Below are 15,582 nucleotides of genomic sequence, written 5' to 3'. Positions count from 1 at the left end.
TTAATGTTAAATGTAATAAATCTACCCAATATTAGCTTTGTATATATATCTGTGTGGTCCAACATGATGTATATTATTTAGACGTGTGGCAGCACTTGATGATGAGAACATGAACTCTGAGTCGGATCAGCAAATCAACTCAATGGAAGGCCCAATTGAAAACCCAGCTGATGTACCTGCTGAAGTGGGGCGAGAAGCAGCAAATCCAATTAGAAATAGGAGGGTGAAAAAGGCTCCATATTGGGCCAGAGACTATCAAATGGGGAAGTGAGTGTAGGTGCACAATAGAAGTGGGATGGAGAGTTAATTAGAACACCAAGAGAATATAGTGGGAGGAGGGATAGTGGGAGGAGGAGAGAAAAGGATTAAGTCTGTTAAGGGTGGAGTTTATTCTCCCTGAACTCAAAGGCAGGGAATTGTGACGTATATCTACATTTCAGAATTAATAAACCATTCTTCTTCTCTTTTAATCAAATTTAACACCGATTCTTCTTTACTGTTATATTCTTGTGCAACACTTGAGGTATTATATGGTATCTAATTCTAAGAGGCAGAGGGATGAAAATTTGGCCGAGATTTGCATGTGCTTGCTTACATTTGCACATGCATCTTCATTCTGTTGCATGAAATGGGTACTGTGTGCAGCATAGTTAAAGATTGACTATAGTGTCTTAAAATTTATTATTGTAAAGTTGTGAAAGATAAACTAATATATAACCGGAAAAAAAAAATCTGTATCTTTTGATTATTGTAAGAAAATAAATCTTAATAAAAAGATAAATCCCAACAAACATAACTTTAGATATATCAGTTAAGTTATAATCTATCAGGCACAAGTGAAAAATAATATAATATCATCAAATATTCAAAAGGATTGCATATGTACTTGTATAATCATATCCAAAATTTTCCAATCACACAATTCCCACCAAAAAATAGTAATTATCTATTTATCTCAACCAGAAGATACATGTTTAAATTTGGTAATAGATTAGCTATACAAAATTCTGTAAATAAAAAAAAATACAAAATTACATTTATTTTTATTCCCCATTTCTTTTCTTGTAAGAATACAAGTTACACGCCAATGAGATATAGCTCAAATAGCATAGTCTCTCCATACTCAATTAAGAGGTCGCGGATTCGAGTCTCCTGTCTTTGGCAGAAAAAAAGAAAAAAAGAATACAAGTTACACTTTTGACAAGGGTGACTTTGAATAACTATTGCCAAGAGAGAATCAAGATATAGAGCATGCATTAATCTTCAATTTACTATAACTGTGCAATTCAGATCACAAGTTCTACTAGATACTAAGCTTTCTTACAGCTCAGTTAGCCACTATTTATGAACTCATCCTTTGAATCTGTAAACATGAATAACAAAAGTAAGAATTCCAAAATGGCACAATAAAAGAAGTGATATTTTGTACTAAAATACTCCATCCATTCCCTACTAAGATTCATTTTGACTTTTCTGTTACATTCATAAATCTACCAATCTAGATATATTGTATCAAGTGTATCAATATATGAATGTACTAAAAAAGTCAGAACAACCATCAATATAAATGGAAGGAGTATTTTACAACATCTATTACACTTATTTAATCAATGAAGCGTTAAACGAGGATTTCAGTTACATTTCTGATGAATGTTATATACCTTAAGAACAAGTAAGTTGACTTGTTCTCTATACATTTCCTTCAAGTCCACAATATCGGCCCGAAGTTCCTCCAGCTACATACATTCAACTTTTTAGATAAAAAGTTGTAATTCTTTTCTTTGTCAAAATACAAGCAGATACAACAGCTAAGATACAGAAAACTAAGTATGAAACCTCTCTTCCTTTTCTTTTTTTTCTTATAATTTTTTTTTCATTTGCATCATCTTCCTTCAGGGCGCATGTTAATTACTTTTCCTAGTTCTGTTGTGTAAATCAGTGAGAACAAAGTGGTCACCAATTGTTGTATCCAATCTTGACCATCAGTGCATGGTTATAGTTATACGGTCCAGATTTCATGTGACACACTCCCTTTAAACAGAAGAGGATTTAAAAGGAAAAATAGAGAAGTTGCTATACAACCATAACATTGGCCATAGTTAAAAAGCAAAAGCGGAAATTTGTCTAACAATTTTGTTTCAACGAAAAGCAAAAGCCGTAGCTAAAAAGTACCTCTTCATCACATTCGCCCATCAACTTCAACGCAGCAGAGTGCCTCCTCCTCAGTGCATCTAGCTCTGCTTTTACACTAGGTAACATGGATGCCTCTGCGCGCAACTTTTCACACTGCAGCGAGTGTGCACAAATCATGCTTAACAACAACAGTACCAGTAAATTCTAAAAAATAAGCTCAGTACCAGTAGATTCTAAAAAATAAGCTCAAACCAAACCCACCTGTTCCGTCATTTTGACCAATTCCTCAGACAGAGAATCACGAATAGATTCCATTGATGCCTGAAAGTTTTTAGATTGAAAAAATGCCATCAGGATTACTTGTTGGATTTAACAGCTTAATCTAGAATAGGCATTATGACATGTTCGCGACAAAAAGGGAAAATAAAGTGGAGTGGAAGCTTTAGTTTCAAATATTAATTCAAGGAACAAAGGCAATGAATAGTACCAATCATGACATGTATGAAGCAAGTTCGTTCTCTTTCTGACGAAGTGCTGACTCAAAAGCACTGGGTGTCATGCTCCTCATATAGTAAGGACTCATGCCCTCTCCAGAGTTTCTCCTCTCGGAGAAACTCCCATTCTCCCATGCTTCAGAAAGTAGCTTTCTCCCATGCTTGCCAGCGAGCTTGACCTAGAGACTTTCCAAGACAGGTTGCATACATAATAAAGTGTATCATAGAAAAACACCACAGACCAGCAATGTAAACAAGGGTAGAGTGAACAAACCATTCTCAAAGGCAGAATTTTGCTTTGTTTGTCATTCTTTGATCGGATAATTGAGCAGAATGAAGACGAGAAGTCCTATCCAGATCCAACCGAGCTGCCTTTTCTTTCTCTATCTCCTGCTGCAGATATTCTCTTTCCACCAATGCATCCTGTAACTCTTTCTTGTGTTTCTTCCTGAGTTCCCTGATCACTTGCTCAAGCATTCTTACACGACCTTCTTGAGTGTCGGCATCCTCCTTTGAAGCAAGTGTCCTACTTAACTGAGTCTGTTCGGCTCTAAGACATGAAATCTGTAGTTCATTGCAAAAGTAAGTCACAGTTATGTAAGATTACCATTATAGACATAATTTCACTCAATAAATGGGACAAACTGAGCATCAAGAACATTGATTCGGGACAAGGTTTGAGATAAGCGTTCATTCACCCTCACGTTCCTCAGCGGCTTTAGCTTCTGCTTCCTGTGGAGTAAATAGGAAAAGATAAAGTAATAAACAATAATAATATCAAAGGGGATAATTGCACATTTAAACTCAGAAAGTATTTTAAGGACCTCAAGTCTAGAACTGAGATTTCTTTCAAAAGCAGCCCAAGTTTCTGCCTTTCTGGAGTTTACTTCTTGTTATCTGGGTGAATTCTAGCCAAATGCAGATTGCATGCAAATGAAGAAAAAGAAATCTTGAATCACATATGTAACTGTTCATTTACCTGCATGGCTTCGATTTGCCTCAAAAGTTCCCTTGTGGATTCTGGAACTTACATAATCAGTTTCTCGCACCGTCTTTCACTTGCCTAGATAAAACAATAAGCAAATTATTCATACTGCAAAGGCACCAGTTAAGATGCTGCACCTTAAGAAAACCGGGAAAAGCAGCAATCAAAGTTAAACAATTTAAGCACATTAAGAAAGCAAGGGAGTACACCCGGTAGTGCTTTTTAAGATCCTCAATGTCTTTGCGGAACATATCTTCTTTGAATATAGAATTATAAATACAACACTTTTCATGGTTTATTTTGTTGGACAGGATAAATGACTATTTTGACCTAAAAATAATTAACTTTTGATCTAATAACTTTTAAACAAGAGAAATAATATTTTGACCTTGATAAAATTAAAATGTATCAAATATAAAAACATACTCAAAAAATAATTCTAAAAAGTAGAAATAAACAAATTTTGATAAGTTTTTATGCAAGTATACAAAGAAAAACAAAATCTTTTCATCTTTTAAATTAATAATTTTATACTAATGTGTCGTTTACTTGAATGACAAAGATTTTAAATCAGCTCACTTTCTTCCTATCCGAATAAGTTGTACAATGGAAGAATTAGCTCGAATGTATATTAAAGAAATTGTCAGGTTGCATGGCGTGCCTTCTACCATTATATCTAACAGGGATCCTCGCTTCACATCAAGATTCTGGAGAGCTTTTTAGCGTGCATTTCGGACTCAGTTAAGCTTGAGTACTGCGTATCACCCTCAAACAGATGGTCAGTCAGAGAGAACTATTCAGACCTTGGAAGATATGCTAAGGGCCTGTGTTTTGGACCAGCCGGTAAGTTGGGATCGGTATATGCCATTAGTAGAGTTTGCTTATAATAATAGCTATCATGCGAGCATTGGAATGGCTCCATATGAGGCTATGTATGGCAGAAAATGTCAGTCTCCACTATGTTGGCATAAAACCGGAGAAAGAAGTTTATTAGGGCCTGAGATGATAGCTGAAACCACTGAACAGATAAAGAAGATTCGTAACCGAATGCTTATAGCCCAAAGCCGCCAAAAGAGTTATGCTGATCAGAGGCGAAAGCCTTTGGAGTTAGAAGAAGGAGAGCATGTCTATCTGAAAGTTACACCAACTACTGGAGTGGAAAGAGCTATTAAGACTAAGAAATTGAATTCCCGTTATATTGGACCATTTGAGATCTTGAAGAGAATTGGGCCGGTAGCTTATAAAATTGCCTTACCGCCATATCTTTCGAAGTTGCATGATGTGTTTCATGTGTCACAGCTTCGGAAGTATACTCCTGATGCAAGTCATATTCTAGAACCGGAACCAATCCAAATAAGAGAAGATCTAACACTTTCAGTAATTCCGGTAAGAATTGATGACACCAGTGTTAAACGATTACATGGAAGGAAAGTATCATTAGTAAAAGTAGCTTGGAGTCGAGCCGGTATCGAGAAACATACTTGGGAACTCGAATCAGATATGCGAAAGGACTATCCACATCTCTTTTCAGGTAACTGAATTTAAATTTTGAGGGCAAAATTCTTTATTAGGTGGGTAGGATGTAAACCCCGGTTAAATTAGTAGATAATTAGTCAATAAATTAGTTTTTAATAAGAAAGATTAGAAATGTGAAAATTATATCAAATTAGGATAGAGCTCGTCGAAACGAGAATTTTGACACTAATTTCGAAGAAAACGGTCCAAAATTGGACCGAACGAGCCGAACTAGTTGAACCGAACTCAAACTGGACCGTCGGTCCAACTGGACCAACTCATTAAATGAAGCCAAACTCCTTTCTCTCCCTCATTTGGCTGCAGCAGCGTGAAACGCTTAGAAAGCTTCCGAAACCCTTACGGTGGTTTCCGATCCCCGTAACTTCTCCGTCCGAGCTCCAATCGCCGCACCGTTTGCGGCCACGCGTTCACTGCGTCGAGTCTACATTTCTACCGGAACAATTTTATTGGTAACTTGTTTAATCACTCTCAGCCCTCTTTTCCCCCAATTTTCAAATTTTTAATGAGAATGTTGAATTTCTTTGATTTCTGATGTTTTAGGATCCAATTAGCTTTAGGAAAATATTTACTATTGCTTATGTGAAGCTTGGGTAAGGTGAAGATACAATAATTTTATTTTAATTTATTAAATTTGAGCTTTGAGTATTAAATTGGATATATATGTGTTATGAATGTATATTAGGTTGTGAATAAATAATTGGAGCTTGAAATTGTGAATACTGGAACTTGGAGGAAGCGGATTAGTTGAGTTTTGAGGGGCTGACTTGGTTTTGAATAAATAGCTTTGGTCGTTACGTGAAAATCGGCCAAGGTATGGTTTAGGTTTCTTGCATTTAATATATAATGTTCTGTGAAAACTTAGGCTAGATGGCCATAGGATAAGTTGGAATGCAGGTGTATGTTTAATGTTTAGTAATTTGTCGATGAATATGTTTGGTTGAAGTTTATTGGATAATTAGTTATTAATTTTGGATGGTGAATATTGTTATGTTAATTTGGAGAGAATTATGGTTGAATGTTATTGTTGATGAACATGGTTAGTTTGGTGCTTGTTGATTAACTAATGATTTGGTGAATTATTGATTTGAGGTATAACGATTGTGGAGGTTGTTGTGATAATGAGGTATTTTGTGTTAGAAGCCTAGGATTAGTGAACTATGATCCTTAGTTGAATTTTGGTTGTTGGATTTGAATATTGTATGAGTATAATTGTTGATCTAGGGTAGATTTATTGTGGTGACTGTTATGATGATGAGGAAGGGTATGTTGAATTGAAAAGAAAGCAGGTTTTGACCCGAAAAATGTAGCAAAGTCTGAGTTTTAGAGGAGATGCTGTCCCAAATTTTATAAAAATTAGAGATTTTGTTTATATGATTATTTAAAAAGATTTAGATTCAAAGGTTATATGGTTTGATTTAGAATTATTAAGAAAATGAACATGTTTTAAGTTTGATTCATTTAGAAAAGAATGAATTATGTTTTGAATTGGAACTATTGATGGACGGAATGGAAGGTGTGATAATGAAGGATAAGGATTGAATAGGATTGACGTATAATGATAAATGAGATGCGATTGAGAATGATGTGGATGTTGATGAATTATAATTGAATTATTTATATGGCTTATGAATTTGAATAATCTGAGATACGAGATTCCCTCGATCAAGTGCCGTGGCTTGCCACCACGTGTACCAGGTTGAAAACTCGATACTCTGTTGACCCTACGACGTAAGTGTGACCGGGCACTATATAAATTCCCGGGAATGTTTATATAAATTCATTTAGGTAGAACCTCAAATGCAAATTAGCAGCAAAGAACACAACCCATGTTCTAAACTCTCCGAATCTCCTTTGTATGATTAATATAAATAAAAGAGAATGAAGTGATTTTTAAAGAGAAAAATATATGATTTAGTGAACTTTTGGCTAAAAATAAATTATTTTATTATTTATAAATTTTAAAAGAGATAAGAATAAAAAATTAGTCTTGGTTTATATAATTTAATACTTTGAGTACTGTATTTTTTTTTTGTAATTTGGTCTCACTTTTAATAATAAATACAAATAAAAAATTTATTACATGCATATTTATATTTTTTAAATTATATTGTGAAATGATAAATTAATTTTTTTTATTTATAATATTATTTAAATAGTATATACCATTAATTATTTGTTTTGTAATTATTTTTTTAGATAAAGATTAGTTTTATTATTTGTTTTCATACTCAACGTAAACCTGCTGTTGTCTCTAGCGGTTTACACACGTGTCCCCAATGCACATAAACCGCTACGGGCAGTAGCGGTTTATAACCAACCATAATCATGCAGAAACTACGGCAAGAGCGGTTTCCATGCTGGCATAATTCAACTAATCCGCGACTGGCAGCAGCAGCGGATTCTGTGTTTGTGTAAATCGCTACTACCAATAGCGATTTCCATAGATATGTGAAACAAATCAAACAATGCATTTGTGTCTTCGTTTTAGAAACAATGTATTTATGTAATTTTAAAGGTGAAACAATTTATTTAGGTGAATTCCCCTAAAAATAATTAACTTTTGATCTAATAACTTTTAAACAAGAGAAATGATATTTTGACCTTGATAAAATTAAAATGTATCAAATATAAAAAGTTAAAAACATACTAAAAAAAGAATTCTAAAAAGTAGAAATAAACAAATTTTGATAAGTTTTTATGCAAGTATAAAAAGAAAAACAAAATCTTTTCATCTTTTAAATTAATAATTTTATACTAATGTGTCGTTTACTTGAATGGACAAAGATTTCAAAAACAAATTGAAAAAAATTCTAGAAATAGAATTTTCCCTCCCTCAATTTTGTTGCCTTCTCAATAATTTTTCAAATGTTTTAACAAAAAATTAAATCAAATCTAAAATTATTTGCCAGTTTATGAAATATGAAAAATTAAATTAAGACACAATTAAACTCCTGTCCAACGACATTATGTTACCAGTCAGCATTTTTCATTTAAATTTAACAAAAAAACACACAAAGAAGTAAAAATTAAAGTGAAACAATTTTTTTGTGAAGAATCGCATCATCCAAAAAAATAGTCAGAAAAAAGAACCAAATTGATAATTCACATACATAATTTTGTTTTTACCATTTTAAGAAGGCCAAAATTGACATATAAGATTATTATTATTGATTGAATCGTTCTTATATTCGAATTAATTATAAAGAATGGTTCATTTGATAAACTAATCTCAATACAGTTGACATATTCCCATGTCAAATATGGTGTTAAATAGCACTTGCATCTGAACCTTTGCGGAAATTGCACTCGGAGTTTTGTAAAATCAAACCTGTATAAAAGTAAACAATTATTATATAGCATTTCATGAAAAATACATACTCTAACTAAAGCAAAAGACAATTGGTATTCATTATATCGGTCAGTTAGATTCATAAGGAACCTAATTAAAAAACATTAAATCGAAGACACGGTCTATTAAAAAAAAACCAAAAACAAGGCACCACATTAATGATAATAAAGTTATGGATTCAAGAGACTGTAGGATATTCTTCCCCAAAAGGTAGCCAAAATGCAAACTATCTTGAAGAGATTATAGGGCTGGCTTAAACAACCGCATTTCAGATGAGCAATTTGGAAGACCAAAGTGCGAGGGTGAAACTAAGCTTTCATGATAGATGTGAAAGATCCTTAAGTATGGACCCCGAGGCCGAGACAAAGGACCCTGTTTGTTCATGCCATCACTGGAGCTGTCAATATTAGGAAAATTTATGCTGCCATCATTTAAGTTACATAAAACTAACTTGCAACTAGGAGATTTCGCCAGTAGAACATTATTTTCCAACATGTACAAAGGCCGTAATTCAGGCATTGTACGAGGATTAACGAGTAGCGGGTGGTGGGGGATTATTGGCAATTTAGTCCAAGATTGAGGAACTCCATACTCCTTCATCAACCAGATAGTCCAATGAGTTTTCTTAGTCTCATAACAAACAGCAAGACAACCCCTCAAGATACTCAAATGGGGAAACACAGAGAACGCATCACCTGACTTCCTTTTGGGAGCGGAAAACTGACTATAAGTCTCTTTCACCAAGTCAAGGGAAAGAACTGCCACAAAACTACTACGACTGCCGCGAAGAAGCCAATTAAGAGTGCCAGTGCCACTTACAAAAAGCCCTACCGAAACCCCCACAGAAACCCTTTTATCGGGTAGTCTATTATATGGGAAATCCTGAATCGTTCTCCGTTTAGATTTTGGGCCGAATGTGAAAATTCTGGTGACAGATTCACCTGTATTCTTAATCACAGTCCCGAAAAGCTTATACTCGTCGTTCACATGATCATAACCGAATCCATAAAAACAGTTGAGGAGACCACTAATTTTAAGCGGCCGAGATGTGAATCCAGTGCAGGGGTTCCACAGCAAGGCACGATCCTCAAGCCCTCCATCGCGCAAGCACAGCAATCCATTACAAGAGCCAATGATGCTACGCCAGCGTCGTCCCTCGTAGGGAACTACTTTAGTCGGTTCACGGGGAGGGTTCTCGAACACAGATCGGACGGAGAAAGTTCCGATTGTGGGGTATGGGTAGCCTGAGCTATAATAGGCCATACGCGGGTGGGTCAAGGCTGGATCCACCGCCATTGAACGTCGAAGGTGGTCCTTGGCAAATCGGGAACTAGAAATTAGGGTTCTCCATGAACTGCAGACGCTGTTCCTTAATCGAACAAGAGAACTTGCCGGAATCCTCAGCAGGATTTCCTCTATGAGCTCGTCCGGAAGGATAGGCGGTGGTTTTGTGGTGGTACAGCGGAGCAGTTCCGGCCACCCCTCGGTGGTTGTGACAACCTTCCCCTTCCTCGCGACAGTATCATCATCATCAGGAATGGAACCCCTCGTCATACATACGAGGGAAACAGTAAAATCCTTCTCTACAACAAAACTCCACAATACAGCAGGAATAAGAAATCATAAACAACATAATTCTAACAATTCTACTCTTAGCGGTATTGCCATTTAAAGTACAAGATAAAACATACATTGAAATTCTATGAGAAGAAAAGCAGACCTCAACGCTTTCAGTTAAAATTGAAAAAAAAAAAAAAAGAAGTAAAACAGAGGTTTACCTACAGGAAGACGATGGCGGAGTAAGAGACCAGGAGGACCCGAAGACAGAGGAAACGAATAATCGGCGTGGGAGCTTCGGATGGAGACGAGAAAAACGGTGGTCGGCGGAGGACAAACGAGAAAGATGACGAGGGAAGGAAGCACGGCCGCACGGGGCTGCTGCAACTTCTTTGATAAAATTTTGGAGGTTCAGATAAATGATTTATAAATTTTAGAAGGCGTCCAAAAAGTTGGGTTGAAAAACAACCTAAAAATAAGAAGAGTCAAATTAGCAACACTTCACAACAACAACAAGACAAGGTAGAATTATAAATTAAGCAGTAAAATAGAGTAGGTGGTATGAGTACAATGTTGAGTACTTTAAATTTCTATGTTTTTTTATATTTATTTTAGATTATATTAATTCTTATAAATTGTTTTCTTTCTCATGTTATACAGGTTAATAAGCTTAATGGTTCAATATCTCAATTAGATGATCATGGTTTTAATAGGCTATTAATGATAAGTTTTCTTAACTATTTGTAAAATGATATTTATATATTGTTTAACATGATAAATTTTTTTTATTGGTGTTTAACATTATTATGATTATCTATATCCAATAGGAACCGTTGGATGTATTTCTTCAACTAAATACATTTGTGAACAATCAAGAAAGTTTATAAAATTTAAGGTAATTTTTAATTATAAAATATCTCCATAAATAATTACTTAGATTATTGTAAACAAATTAGTATAGTAATACTTTATTTACTTCTTTCACTTAATAACAATTTTATATTTTTTTTTTTTTTGTAGAATCTTGGATGCATACTAACAGAGCTTTTTGATGCCAAATATGCCAAATATGTTTGGATTACTATTGATCTTGGAAGATATTTGACTGAATTATTGAAATAGGGTTGTAATAGATCCCACAAAACAGAATAGTGTAAAAGAGAAGAAGAACCTATCATTTATAATTTGTTTTTTGGGATATATTTCTTAAAATTTTATATTGTAATTTTACTATTTCGATTGATTAGAACTTATATATAATCTTTTTCGTCTATTTCAATTCGCATGTTTATAATACCATATCTCAATTTACAGAACATATACAATTACTTTAAACAATAAATTCATGCACAATAAATTTATCTCCAAATCAATTCGTACTCAATATCCTATTACAATTTTGAACATATATTTTCTTTCCATACTTCTCATCTTCAACATCAGAATTTGTATAAGAGTCGGACAATTAAATGTTATAATGTCTTGGTAGAACTCTTCACAAAAGCATTCGCTTATCGCTACCTCATTTGTTCTGACAATAATCTACAAAATTGAGAATCTGCAGAATTTGAAAATTACAAATTCAATACCAATTAAAAGCAGTGGGTATTTTGCATGACAAAATAATATAATCAAATTCAATCATCACCACTAAATATGATTAAGGTCTAAATAATGAAAACAGACTACTTGAATGGCCAACATTACAGATAAGTAAAGTCCTCAAATTTTTTATAAATTAAATTCTTAAACCATAAGATGATTGTAGGAACAATAAAATTGTTTATGTTCTGCAGAACTTACAACACATATCATTCAGTACTTCATTGCTCTCATTTACTTATTTTAAAGTAACACCAAATGCCTAATTCAAAAAACAGAATATTAAAAATAATTTTGTTTGAAAAAAAAAAGACAACATTTTTAAAAGGAAACACAAATAAAAAAAATCAAACGAATTGAGTAAAATTGTGTAGAATAGCAAACACAAACTATTGCAATTCAAAGAAAAAGAAAACTAATTTTTTTCATCTTGTCATCTACATCGGTAATAAGACCATTTATATCTCAAATGACCAACCACACAAATTCAAACCAATTATTATCAATAAAAATTATTAATTTAGGGATTTAGTGATTGACAAAGAGAAAGAAAAACGTGAAAAGGTATTCAAACCTTAAATTGTACTCACAAAGCTGTTGAAGCAGGAGAAAGAAGACGAGGAATGAAGGTTCTTCTTCTTGTTGTTACTGCTGGGGAAGAAAATAGGACGAGTGGACTGTGGAGTGAAGATAAGAAGAAGAGTTTAAAAAATTTGAGAAGAGAGTTTTTTGTTGGTGTTGTTACTGCGAGAAGAGAATAGACTCGTGAAAAGTGAAATCGAAGAGAAGAAGGGTTTGCAAAATTTGGAAAAATAATAGTCATAATTATAGTTATAATTAGGACCGTTGATTTTATTAAAGGTTGGGATCTTCCACTGGACAGTGTCAATTTTTTCCTCCACTGGAGAGGATCCGTTCCCTACTACAAAAGGAGGGGCATTAAAGACCATTAAGAAAATGAATGGAATGCGATTAAGGAGGAAAGAAATCTTTGTAGGTGAGGCTAAGTATAGGAGGAGGATTGATGTCTGACAAAAATCACTACGCAAGATGAAGATTTCAAGGAGTATTCTAATGGAAAACAGGAAAAAAATTAAAGAAAAGGATATTGAAGTGAACGAAAAAGGGAGAGTTGTCTTAGAACACCATGGAAGTGAAGAACTAGAAGCTCAGAGAGAACCGTTTGAGTTGGGATGGGATGCGGTGATAATAATGCCACACGGGCTACGGGAGGCAGAGCATGACAAATTGACAAGGATAGAAAGGTAATTTCCGTTGAGGATTTAGATGAATGGCACGAAGATTTTATGAAAACGCGAACGGATAATCTTTGGGTGTATCCGTCAGTTATAGTGAGTGCGGAATCTATAAGATCTCAAACAATAAGTAACGAAGCAATTTCTGAAAGAACAGAGACTTGGGAATATGGAGATAAACGAAAAGAAGGGGTTGATTTGGCATTGAACAAAAGTTCAGTTGGAGCTGGGTTGAAGCATAAAAGGCCCAATATGTTAGTGGGATGTGGCGGCGAAGTGGCTGTGTGATGCGACAGAGAGTACGTCATTGTGCGATTTAAAAGAGCCTCCTTACTGGTCATGAAGATCGCGAAGGGGTTGATGCCACGGTGAATAACGCTAACGAGGCGGATCTGAGAGCAGCGTGGAAGTCCGCTGTTGGTGGCGGAGGTGATAATGTCCGCACTAAGTTTAATGGCGTGGAATGTAGGGAGGAGCGTGAAGTCCCTGATGCACCCGACGGGCAGAATCAAGCCGGAAAGGAGATCAATGAAGGTGCTAAGAATTGTTCGAACAGCACAGCGGAGTAAAACATTCCACCAGGTGTAGTTAATGAGATCCACGCTAGTTTGGACAAGAGTGGTAAGTAGCATGTTGGCATATGTCTGATGACGGGTGATGTAGTGCAAGATTCAGATTTAGATGATGAGAATATAGTGGTGAAAAAAATTGGATTAGAGGAGGAAAGAGTTGTAAGAAACTTGGAAGATTCGGGGAACTCAGAGCAGGATGTAGACGGTGAAACTAATCAAGATGAGCACAGAGGAAGTTTGGATAAAGATATGACTGAAAATATGATTGTTTGGGATCTGGCGATCGAATCAAGAGCTATTTTATATGACGATAATGAGGACATTATGATTATTCTTCAAGCTCATAATGAAGTATTGACAAAAAAAAAAACAAGCAAAACAGAAAGAAAAAGTAAAAAGGAGCTGCCTTAAAAATTGGACTAAATATGAGATGTTTAGAGGGCCTTAAAAAGTAAAAAATGGTAAAAAAATTTTGATAATAATTTGGAGGTTCACATCTATGAATCTATCTGATGTTAACCAATTATCTTATCTCTCGCTTGTCCATCTACTCCTCTCCTGATATCTTATTACAATTATATTCTGACTTTAATATAGTAAAGTGTTCATCAAAGATAAAATCTTTGAACTAAATATAGACTATATTAACTTGATCAAATTGTTATGAATATATAAAAAAATATTTTTTTAATAAAAAAAATTTGTTTTTTATTTATTTAGTGTATTTGTTATTTTAATAATAAAAATAAAAATATTAACAACTTTATTTTTGGATTTTTATTTAAATTAAATAAATATAATAATTATTCTTAGTATTTTTAATTATTAATTATATACTCGTATAGTAAAAAAAATTAATATTAGATACTTATATATTAAGTTAAGATACCACAAATACTAATCGTTTGTAAAAGAAAAATATAAATATTAGATGCACCATGAAAACTGGATTTGATGACTTAATAAAAAAATTAGTTAAATAATATCGATGAAGCAAATGATTTATCTAAAATATATTGATTGCTTTTTAAACATTATATAACTTAAAAAATTTATGAAATCAGAATATAAAATATTATAAATTAATAAAAATTATCAATAACTTTTTAACAAAAGCATTAACATTGAAATTTTACAATTATGTAATAATAAATATTTTTTATGAGTGCTTCTTAATATATTAAATTATATAGTTTAATAACCCTTGAATTTTTATTTCTAAGCTATATTAGTTATATTTTAATATCTTTTATTCAAATATCTTATAAATAATAGTTATATTTTATATTTTATATCTTTATACAAATAATCTTAGTTATATTTTAACTTTTATACAAATTATATTCCAAAAGTTCTCAACTGAAAATGTTACAGAAAACGAATATAGCAAAAAAAAAAGAAAAAAAATTAAGAATTAACAAATAAAACCAAAATAAAAATTACCTAAAAATTAACTACGGCCAAGAATTTTAAAAAGGTTAAAAAAATAAAAAAACCAATATAAAGACGTAAACGATAAATAAATTCTGCACAAATACACAAATTTATTAAAATTGTATCAAAACTCAAAGGAATACAAAGAAGGGTTAACAACTGCTAAAATTTAATGCACTGGAATTTTCAAAGTCTAAACCATGTCCCATGCCCTATAACGTACAACGAATTACCGACAGTAGGAATGATAGCATCCAACTCTTTAAATTCTCAGCAAATAAATAGAGCTTCATCAAATTAACTTATAAGAAAAATTCGTAAAAGAAAAAAACCCAGTAAGAACAAAATAACAGGACAAATAGAAAAAAATAGAACAACAAAAAATTAAGTATTTAGAATTTTAGATAAAGAAAAAAATGGTCAAAAGTATTGACAAAATTTAAATATGAATCAAAATAGATGAAGTCATGTTATAAAAAGTAATACACAAAAGAACATCGAACAATATCACAAGCTAAAAAATAGGGGGAAAATTATGATAGAAAAAATAACGTGATTTTAGGGAAAAAAACATATAATGCCGAAATAACTTGCAAATACTAAGAAACAAAAAGGAAAAAAATAATTTAAATTATCAACTATAAAATAATACAAAACTACAAGA

The 15,582-nt window shown here is 33.1% G+C and overlaps 2 protein-coding genes and 1 pseudogene across 3 annotated transcripts; 1 reads left to right on the top strand and 2 right to left on the bottom strand.

Moving 5' to 3' along the window:
• Nucleotides 1-872: 872 nt before the first annotated feature.
• LOC112779702 (golgin candidate 5-like) lies at nucleotides 873-3,855 on the bottom strand (annotated as a pseudogene).
• Nucleotides 3,856-4,659: 804 nt separating this feature from the next.
• On the top strand, nucleotides 4,660-5,459 carry LOC140182080 (uncharacterized). Its single transcript, XM_072228180.1, has 2 exons — nucleotides 4,660-5,077; nucleotides 5,452-5,459. The coding sequence occupies exons 1-2, from the start codon at nucleotides 4,660-4,662 to the stop codon at nucleotides 5,457-5,459; spliced, it is 426 nt and encodes a 141-aa protein (XP_072084281.1).
• A 3,073-nt stretch (nucleotides 5,460-8,532) lies between these two features.
• LOC112777541 (F-box/kelch-repeat protein At3g23880-like) lies at nucleotides 8,533-10,608 on the bottom strand. Of its 2 annotated transcripts, none has more exons than XM_025821941.3 (2): nucleotides 10,276-10,608; nucleotides 8,533-10,080 (listed from the first exon to the last, which is right to left on the bottom strand). In XM_025821941.3, the coding sequence occupies exon 2, from the start codon at nucleotides 10,049-10,051 to the stop codon at nucleotides 8,738-8,740; it is 1,314 nt and encodes a 437-aa protein (XP_025677726.1). In that variant the 5' UTR covers nucleotides 10,052-10,080; nucleotides 10,276-10,608; the 3' UTR covers nucleotides 8,533-8,737. The 2 variants fall into 2 exon arrangements, with proteins under 2 accessions (XP_025677726.1, XP_025677728.1); XM_025821943.3 differs by having other exon boundaries at nucleotides 10,280-10,500.
• Between the last annotated feature and the right edge of the window lie 4,974 nt (nucleotides 10,609-15,582).

The sequence above is a fragment of the Arachis hypogaea genome, chromosome 19 (assembly GCF_003086295.3).
Source record: "Arachis hypogaea cultivar Tifrunner chromosome 19, arahy.Tifrunner.gnm2.J5K5, whole genome shotgun sequence".
NCBI lineage: Eukaryota > Viridiplantae > Streptophyta > Magnoliopsida > Fabales > Fabaceae > Arachis > Arachis hypogaea.
The sequence above is the reverse complement of the archived record's forward strand: the minus strand, read 5'-3'. Positions and strand labels throughout refer to the sequence as shown.

What these genes read in the sequence shown, in the direction of transcription:
- LOC140182080 (XM_072228180.1), top strand. Translation starts at nt 4,660, where the DNA reads ATGCTTATAGCCCAAAGCCGCCAAAAGAGTTATGCTGATCAGAGGCGA.
- LOC112777541 (XM_025821941.3), bottom strand. Translation starts at nt 10,051, where the DNA reads ATGACGAGGGGTTCCATTCCTGATGATGATGATACTGTCGCGAGGAAG.